This window comes from Ailuropoda melanoleuca, unplaced genomic scaffold (assembly GCF_002007445.2).
Source record: "Ailuropoda melanoleuca isolate Jingjing unplaced genomic scaffold, ASM200744v2 unplaced-scaffold4728, whole genome shotgun sequence".
Taxonomy (NCBI): Eukaryota; Metazoa; Chordata; class Mammalia; order Carnivora; family Ursidae; genus Ailuropoda; species Ailuropoda melanoleuca.
This window is the reverse complement of record NW_023219703.1, coordinates 37,331-47,703: the sequence shown is the minus strand read 5'-3', so window position 1 is coordinate 47,703 and position 10,373 is coordinate 37,331. Positions and strand designations below refer to the sequence as shown.

At 36.9% G+C, this 10,373-nt stretch overlaps 1 protein-coding gene across 1 annotated transcript; it reads left to right on the top strand.

Moving 5' to 3' along the window:
• The first annotated feature begins 2,577 nt into the window (after window positions 1-2,577).
• Window positions 2,578-3,533, top strand: LOC117799330 (olfactory receptor 4P4-like). The gene is given in 2 exon segments (XM_034651801.1): window positions 2,578-2,758; window positions 2,761-3,533. Coding segments are annotated over 2 exon segments (954 nt in total).
• Window positions 3,534-10,373: the final 6,840 nt, after the last annotated feature.

Here is a 10,373-nt window from a genome sequence, read left to right as displayed (position 1 = left end):
CGTGTATTCCTCATTAAAAGTCTGAATTTTGTAATGATATCTTAGTTGTGAAAGGAGAAAGAGGGGCCTAAAGAGATGAATGCATTTGCTCAAGGATCACACGGGTCAGGTGATTTGAGATGCCTCAGGTTTCTCCCCCTTTCTGTGTTGCTACTGTTTCAACCACTTGTCCACTGGTTGCCTGAAGTTCTTTATTTCCCCGTTGTGACTTCAGTTTTTCCATGGGAAGGGTCCTCGGTATCACTGTATTGTTTGATGAGAGTAAATCTCCTCAACTGACTTTGCCCTCTTCCCTTTTACCAACAGCACTGATCATAGAGAACGTTTCCTCCGAATACAGGCTGGGGTTTTGGGCTATTGGAGATGAGATTCCAATGATGGCCTAGAAAATAAGCAGGAATCCTGATGAGGGATTTGCATTTTTGTAAAACTGAAAGCAAATTATTTCAAATGTTTTGTAATCAATGAATTCTAGATTACATGTGTATATTAAATATTCTGTACCTCTTTATTTATATAAATACTCAAAAAGACAGGGTATCTTATAACCCATCATCTTGAATATTATTTTCTTCTCAGAGGAGGAATCAAAACAGATTTTTCATACTGTCCTTCATGACATCCCCCTCAGATCTCTCCCATGAAAGACCAGCCCTAGACTGAGGAAGAAACAGGATTTCTGTCTTGTAACATTTACAGTGTATTGCTTTTCAATCCTGAGAAATTACTTAGATTTCTTGATATGCGTCTTCTGTTTAGAATCGGATTTGAATTGGTGCAGTGATTTTTACATTTCTATTGCTCACACTCTGCTTAGATAAAAGTTGCCTATAAATCAATTTATTTTAGTAATTATGTATATCTGAAAAATTAACATTGTTTCTGTCTCATAAACAAAGATTAGTATCAGTTGCAGTAAGTAGAAGAGAGGTCAATGACCCTCACAGTCCTACGGCTTTTCAGGACCCCTTAGTAACTGTTAACTGCTGAGCACTCTGTGACATCATTATATTATTTTGTTATGTGAGGAGGACAGGGAGCCTTGTTAGTGATCCAGATAGCAAAATAGGAACAAATTGAAAGTTTCTACATTTATGAGGAGGGACGTATTGCATGGAGCACTGGGTGTTATACACAAACAATGGATCATGGAATACTACATCAAAAACTAATGATGTACTGTATGGTGACTAATGCATCTAAATAAATAAATAAATAAATAAATAAATAAATAAATAAATAAAATAGAATTGATGTCTTATGGTTCAGACCATTAAAAAATGCCATAGCTGTCAACTATGTGCCATCTAAAATCTTTTTGAGGAATATCATTATCATGGATATTAAATTTGTGTCTCTACAGATGATGGTTGTTAAATGATATTGTAACAAAAGCATTTTGTATTTTAAATAGACATCTGGGGGCCCAGATATGTCTGTCACTTGAGATCCGGACTAAGGTCGAAGGTGTGCTAGTTTTTGCAAACCCACTAGAATCAGATATTTCCTCATTAGTGGGTAAAATAGCTCTGGGAAGTGCTTTCTCGGTATCCTATACTCATTTTGCATGATTAAATGATGTCTTAAGGTATACATTAGATACAAGATGTGAATTGTTGAATCTTTCATTTATTCATTATTGCCGCAAATATCATTGAGTTCTAACTCACCAGGAAGAGTGTCTTTGAGTTACCCTCACTATCATCCACTTTTGCTGGCATTTGATCTTTAGATTGTATCTAAAATTTAAAATTTTCTGCCAAAGCCATGACTAGTGCATAATTAAAAAATATCTTATCCTTTATCCTTTATCAATTGCTATCACAAACACCAATGACAGCATATATTTTTAAATTGTGTTTAGCTTATGAAATATAAATGTGACAAATGAATGGGTTTCCTGAATATTTTTCAAGATTTCAGTCATTAATTGGTATTCTCTCTTTTACTGCATTGTTTTCAAGTATTCTTTGTGTTTTAATCTTAAGAGCAATTACGTTGGTTTACTATGACCCATTTATAATATTTGACCAGGTAGGAACATGTTGTATGCTCTACACAAATTATGCTTCAGTAGTTCAAACAAATGTGCGTTTCTTCAGGATTCATTCCCAGAAAATTAAGGGAATTTTCTCAGACAATTTTAAAAGAAGGAAAGTTGATTTTATATGTAAGTTATAAGAACTGGGAAATATAGAAAAAAGTCTTTCCTTGTTTTAGACTAAATAACATAATTAGCCGTCCTTTATCTAAAATATAGTTAGTAGTAATAAAATGTATTTTCAAAAGAGTATTTAAATCTTTAAATAATTACTAGTAATTTTGAGTAAAATATGTAATTATTCTCATTATTGCCATTATAAAATGTTTCATGATAGTTTTATAAAAGATAGCATATAAAGAAAAATCACCTTAATTCAATAAATCAAGACTACTTATTCTTAACACTATTTATGAAAATACACATTTTAATAAATTTGGTATATATTGTTCATACAGTTAATATTCGCCTAGAATTATGTCTTCCTTCTTTCAGGAATGTAAGCCCTTATGGAAATATACACCAAAACCCAATATATGAAAAGCCAGAGAAACATCTCAGAATTCATACTTCTAGGACTTTCGTATGACCAGAACATTCAAATATTTTGCTTTGTGCTCTTCTCATTCAGTTATGTTGCCCTGTTGGCAGGAAACCTGCTGATCCTTGTCTCCATCCGACTCAGTCCTCTTTATCACCAACCCATGTACTACTTCCTCACCACTTGTCCTCCATGGACATCTGCTACACCTCTACGGTTACACCCAAGTTCATTGCTGACCTGCTGGTGGAAAGAAAAACCATCTCCTACAGTAACTGCATGTTGCAGGTCTTTACAATGCACTTCTTTGGAGGCGTTGAGATCTTCATTCTTACTGCCATGGCCTTTGATCGTTATGCTGCCATCTGCAAACCTCTCCACTATGTGGTTATCATGGACAGGAAAAGGTGCCATCTCCTAGTCTTAGCTGCTGGGGCTGGTGGGGCCGTCCATGCCTTTCCTCTATTTTCTACCACAATTGGTTTGCCCTTCTGTGGTCCTAATGTAATTGATCACTACTTTTGTGATATTTTTCCTTTGCTAAACGTGGCCTGTACTGATACCTACATCACTGGTGTCCTTGTGGTTGCATTTTCAGGTATGATTTCCTTAGTGACCTTTATTGTCTTATTTGTTTCTTATGGGATAATATTGTTCACTTTAAGAAATCTCTCAGATGACGGAAGACATAAAGCCCTCTCCACCTGTTGGTTTCATATCACTGTGGTTGTCTTATTTTTTGGGCCTGTAATCTTCATCTACCTTAGACCGCCTACTACTTTTCCTGAGGACAAAATATTTGCTCTATTTTACACCATCCTGGCTCCAATGTTCAATCCCCTAATCTATACTCTGAGAAATTCAGAGATGAAAAAAGCAATTAGGAAGTTTTGGTGCCCCTCACTATTTTCAAAGAAGCACACAGTTAATTTAAAGAAGTTTATGGGATAAGCAACTCTGAGAAACAAAAGGGAGAGATGTGAATGAAAAAGGCAGGGACTATCTGGTGAGGTTTTGTGGACCATCACTGTCCTGAGGGGAGTGAATGGAAGCAATAGGACTAAGGTGTAAAGTAATATTGAGCAAGTACTGATTCTTGCAAACCAAAATTAATTGCAAACTAAGTTAATTTTGTGGAGTATTAAGATGGTATAGGTAGGGGAAATGTCATGAAAAACAATTGAGCCAAAGCAAGTAAACCAAGGATATATTATTAGTGAATTATAAAGGGAAATATTTTAATGTTAGTTTTGTTAATATATTGCATTTAGAGGCCAGACCACACAGTGACAGACATTCTTTGGTAGTTCAGAAGTTGTAATCCTAAAAAACAAACAAACAAACAAAAAAGGAATAATCTAAATTTGAAAGAATTAATTTAAATTTCTGATAGAACATTCATATATATATATATATATATATATATATATATATATCCCTTAGTTCATACAGGAATTGGTTGTGCAAATGAATATTTAGAGTAGAATCTGTTTTATTTTTTTTAATATTTAATTTATTTTCTTGAGAGAGAGATTGAGAGCACATGAGTGAGCATGAGAAGGAGCAGGGGGCAGGGATGCCAGAGTATACATTGAGACGGATAAGCCGACTCTCCGTTGAGCAGGAAGCCTGACGCAGGGCTCCATTCCAAGACCCTGGCATCACAACCTGAGCCAAAGGCTGTCTCTTAACTGACTTAGCCACCCTGGTGCCCAAGCAGAATCTGTTTTAAAGTGGTTCCTGGGGGTTAACTCTCCTGGTGTCCCATTGAAGTCAATCATAATAAATAGTGAAGACAGAGTGAGAATCTACAATTCGGAAAGCTGAAACTCACTTCCTGGCATCCCACCTATTGGACAGAGTTTAGTATCTTTTCCCATAAAGTTAAAGAGCCAGATATTAAAATTAATCTGTTGTTCACCCCTACCTGCCTAAAATTGATCACCAAATGATTAGTCCTTGGACCCACAACCAAAGACTTTTCCTACTGCAACGACACACACTGGGGGTGGAAGGGGGGGAGAACAGACTATCAAAAGAGAAACAAGGTGTGACTGAACCACAAAGTAAATGAAAACACTAATGCATGTTGGTTGCACATGGTTATTTATGGCAGATTTATTCATAATTACAAACCTTCTGAACCTTGGAAGCCACCAAGATGCCCTATAGTAGGTGAATAAATAAATAAACTATTGTACATCTGGGGAATGGAATATTATTCAGCACAGCTATTAAGGTTAGAAAATATATTTAGGAAACATAAATGCGTATTTCAGAGTGAGAAGCCAATGTGAAGGGGCTCCTTTTTGTATGCTTTCAACTACAGGTCTTTCTTGACTTACAAGGGAACTATGTCCTAATAAACCCATTATAAGTTGAGAATAACTTTTTTAGGAGTTTTATTTTTTATTTTTTTGTAGATGTTATTATTAATTTGTGATCAAGGGCTGTGTATGAGAGAGAGAGAGAAGGAGTGAGAAAGATCATGAGCACTGTGGCGGGGCAGTGGGAGAAGGAAAAGCAGACTTCCCGCTGAGCCTGCAATTGGATGTGGAACTTGATCCCAGGACACTGGGATCATGACCTTAGCCAAAGGCAGCTGCCTAACTGACTGAGCCATCCCGTTCCCTATAAGTTGAAAATATCTTAAGTAAAAAATGCATGAAATACACCCAGTCTACCAAAAGTCAAAGCTTAGCCTAGCCTACCATAACTGTGCTCAGAACACATACAATTTTTGGCCTGCCATTGGGCAAAGTCATCGAATACAAGGCCTATTTTGTAAGAAAGCATTGCATATCTCATGTAACTTATTAAATACTGCATTGCATGTAAAAAACGGAATGGCTATATGGGTACAGAGGGTCCTAAGTGTATTGATCATTGACCCTCGTGATTGCTTGGCTGACTCGGAGCTGCACCTCACTGCCCCTGCCCAGGATCACAAGAGAGGATTGTGCTACATATCAGTAGCCTGGGAAAGACCCAAATTCAAAATTCAAGATACAGTTTCCACTGTATGTACATCACTTTTATACCATTGTAAAGTTGGAAAAGTACAAGTCAAACCATTGTAATTTGGGGGCCATCTATGTATGTATGACATCCTGGAAAAGGTAAAACTATGGAAACAGCAAAAGATCAGTCCCTGGATGCCAAAGATTAGGGAGGGGAGGGAGGAAGAGGTGGAGCACAGAGAATTTTAGGGTCAGGAATCTGTTCTGTATGTCCCTGGGTTTTGGAGAGTGTTATCATACATGTCAGAACCCACCGAAGGTACAACACCAAGGGTGAGCCCTGATGTAAACCGAATTTCGGTGATCATTAATCACAAAATACATTGCAGCACGATACCTAAATGAAGTCATCTTGTAACTAAATGAGGAGTCTTCTAAAAATGATTTTCTAGTGAGAATAGATAATACATTAAAACCTTGCAACTTTAACGTAAGACCTTTTGGTCATGTTTCACAGCATTTTAAAAAAAAAGATCTCCTAAGAAATAGAGCCATTATGACAAGAGAAGGGACTGGATAGTGGAATTTTATGAGAAGGAGGAAAGTTACAATATTGAAAGAGTTTTATTTATTCATTTATTTATGATTGTATTTATTATTTGAGAGAGAGCGCACACACAGGAAGGGGGGGCAGAGGGAGTGGGGGAGTAGCAGACTCTCCGTTGAACAGGGAGCCAGACACTGGGCTTGAGCCCAGGACCCACGGATTATGACCTGAGCTGGAGGCAGGGGTTCAACTGACGAATCACCCAAGTGCCCCTGCAGGGGTTTTAGATTAGACCCATGCGATGCAGGAGCTACAGGCATTCTGGGGGCACTGTGCAAAGAAGCATGGATAGCAGGAAACATAGTGAGGGAGAAAACATTAAGCAGCGTGTTTATAGCAAAGAGAAATTGGACAAAATACCTTCTCAGCAGCTACTACTAAAGAAGCAAATCTGTTGCAAGATTTGAATTCATCTTTTGAAGAAACATCATAAAGCATTTGTCAGTCTAAAGACTGAAAGGGTATGTGCTTAAAGTGACCAACTTTTTTACTAGAAGAGAGATCATCTTCATGCGTAGGAAGGGTACATCAATAAAATGAGCAATATCATGTAATCGGCAAACAGATTAAAAGTCACAAATTACCGGCACACCTGAAGTCCTCTTCCTACTTCCTTAAAGTCACCCCCTTCGGAAAGTAATCACTATCCTCATCTATAAAACTGATGAAATTTACCTAGTGTTTGAATCTGTAGAAAATCAGTCATGCAGATTACACTCTTCAGAGTTGTTTTTCTCATTAGGATGTGCATGAGATTCATTCTTTATGTTTTATCTATTTCCTGATTATTTTCTTGGATGTGGGGTTTCTCACTGCATGGATATGGGACAATTGATCCATTCTCTTGTTGCTAGACATTCAGGCAAGGATATTGTGAGTAGAGGTGCTTTGGATATTTTGAAACATGTTTTTTGTTGACTGTCCGTGATCTATTCATATGTGCTTTTTCCAAAAGATACACCAACTCCTAAGGCATGAAAAAATTGAAACCGAGAGCATGAAAAAGAGCAGTTGAAATGCAGTAATTGTTTTATATTATTTTTTTAATTTAATTTTATTTATTTATTTGAAAGACAGAGAAAAAGAGCACAAGTGAATGGCAGGCAGAGAGAGAGGCAGAAGCAGGCTCCCCGCAGAGCAGGCAGCCCAGGCTGGATCCCAGGACCCTGTGATCATGACCTGAGCTGAACGCAGACACTTAACCAACTGAGCCAGCTGCTCAAAATGCAGTCGTGTTGGAAGCACCGAGATTATATATATATACATATATATATGTATATATACATATGTATATACATATATATATATACATATATATATACTTGATACTATTTTGTTATTATATGTATTTAAAAAACAGAATTTAACCAAGAGCCATTATCAATTCTTACAATCATTCAATATCGATAGAATTTGCAATACTGAAACATTCACAAATCCGAAAGTGTATAGAGATAGAAGAATATAGAGGATTTGATACAAATAATAGGCAGCTAAATATGGATATTTTAAAAACACTACACTCATCAGCTGTTGAGTGAATATGAGTTATTTAAAATAATTCATCCTATTTCATGCAACAAATTTATTCTCAACAAGTGTCAAGTTATCAGAGCCACTCAGAGCAACTCATCTAATGACAATGCAGTTAAGGTACGAAACAATAATAAATGGGTAATTTTCAATCTCAAATATATGCTAATTCAGAAACATTTTTAATAAAAAGTAAGTGAAAATAAATCATAACAGAAATTAGAGAATAATTAAAAATAAAATTAATACAAATACTATTTACCAAAAAATTATACCAATGCTTAGAGGTAAAACCCTAGCTTGTGTTAAAACACAAAATACCTTATCACATCAATAGATGATTTGTTACCATCTCATTGTAACCACCCTTGAGCTTAACCAAAACAGCAGGTATTGAACTTCAGTGTTCTGCATTCTACAGTGACATTCTACACCTGAAACTAACATTACACTGTATGTTAACTAATGGGAATGTAAATAAAAATATGATGCTAACAAAAATAAATATATAAACAGAAAAATAAATAAATCCTACACCCGAAACTAATATTACATGTATGCTAACTGGAATTAAAATAAAAACTTGAAAGAAAAAAAAAACCTTAATTGTAACAATGCCCAAAACATCATTTATACATAAATAAATAAACAATAAATCAATTTAAAAAGGGAATGAAAATGCCAACTATTGTTGAGGTTATGGGGAAACGGGAGCTCTCATTCATTGCTGGTGGGAATGTAACATAGCATCACCACTTTTGAAAACACTTTGGCAATTTCTTTAAATGATAACACACTTAACATATAACTCAGCAATTCCGCTCTTAGGTATCCACCCAAGAGAAATGATAATCTGTGTCCACATGAAGGCTGGTCCATGAATGTTCACAGCAGCATCATTCACTCTGGCCCTTACGTGGACACAATTCAAAGGTCCATCAGCTAGTGAATAAGTATACAAGATGTGATAGAGCCGTACTGTGCANTACTGTGCAATACTATTCTTACTAAAGAGGAACAAACTACCAATAATACAATGTGATAAACCTCTCAAACAGTATGGTAGAGGAAGAAGATGATATTGTCTTTTAAAAGTATTGTTTTAAAAAGTCTGTTTCTCTCCTGGTTCTGCTATGTGGCTTCACAAATGAATCAAGGGAAAAACGGATGTGTCCTTGAGATTCCCTAGATCTCTGACCAAAGCTCTGTGGATTCCTTTATGTCCCAGCAGTAGCTGTCAGTGTGTGTAAAACTTGGACCCTCAGATCCATCCTGTACCCAGAAATGCCGATTCTCATGGTAAATGTAGTTGTTGCCGCTCACCTCGGCTGAGTTTACCCGCCATTTTTAATCTCATTCCCTCTATGTCTTCTTCCCTTAGTAGCTGTCCAGTCTCTTCATAAATGATTCTCTGCCTTGCATCTTTGCTACCTTATCATGTGGGAGCACGTGTCTGCTATGTCACTCCTTCCCATCCATAAAACTGGCATTCACATTTTTCTCTGAACTGTAAAGGAGCTACTTGTAAAATGTGAATTCTTAGGCCTGAAGAATGAAGGAAACAGCATTCTGACAATTCTGATTCCACTGTTCACTCCTCAGAAACTGTGGGAAATGTCTCTTTGCAGTTAGAGTAATCAAACTCTAGGTAAGAACAGTGTTGTATGTAGAATTCATTGTAAGTTGACCAAAGCACACTTTTTTGATCTTAGCATTCACGGTGATGGATGGGACTCAGTATCTTTATGTCAGGTCAAACGTGGCATAGATTCTGAACCTGTCATATTTTAATTGTGAGATTTGTACCAATTGGCTTCAAGTCCATAAGCCTTCTTGAATTAATTAATCTGCACATTTTAGTTTTTTTTTTTTAAAGATTTTATTTATTTATTTGAGAGAGAGAATGAGAGAGAGAGCACAAGAGGGGGGAGGGTCAGAGGGAGAAGCAGACTCCCTGCTGAACAGGGAGCCCAATGCGGGACTTGATCCTGGAACTCCAGGATCATGACCTGAGCTGAAGGCAGTCATTTAACCAACTGAGCCACCCAGGTGCCCCAATCTGCACATTTTGGATAAGGAAATGACTCAAAGGTGGTATTACTACAATGCACCTATTAGGATGGCCAAAATGTGGGACACCGTTACCAACTAATGCTGGTGAGGATGAGGAGTAAGAGGAACTCTCAATTATTGCTGGTGGGAAAGCAATATGGTGCAGCCAATTAGGAAGACAGCTTGTCAGTTTCTTACAAAACTAAACAATTTAGCAGTCTCGCTCCTTAGCATTTACCCAAAGGAGTTAAAACTTATGTCCACAAAAAAACCTGCACACACATGTTTAACAGCACCTTTATTCATAATTGTCTGTACAATTGGAAGCAGCCAAGACATCCTTCAGTAGGTTAGGTTAAATAAACAGACAGTCGAGTACAAATCAGTGCTGAGAGTAATGAGCTACAGGCCATGAAAAGATACGGAAGACCCTTTCATTGTGTCCCCATGGTACGTGGCATTCAGCTCTATCACAATTATGACATTCTTGATCTTCCCTGTCATTAGCTTTCTAGTTTCATTTCTTTCTAAGGAGACTTATGAACTCAGCGTTATAACCCAACACACAGTAGGGGCTCAATGAATTATTGGATGAACAAATGAGCCAATAGCCACAACCATATTGAAATGATCAGGTTT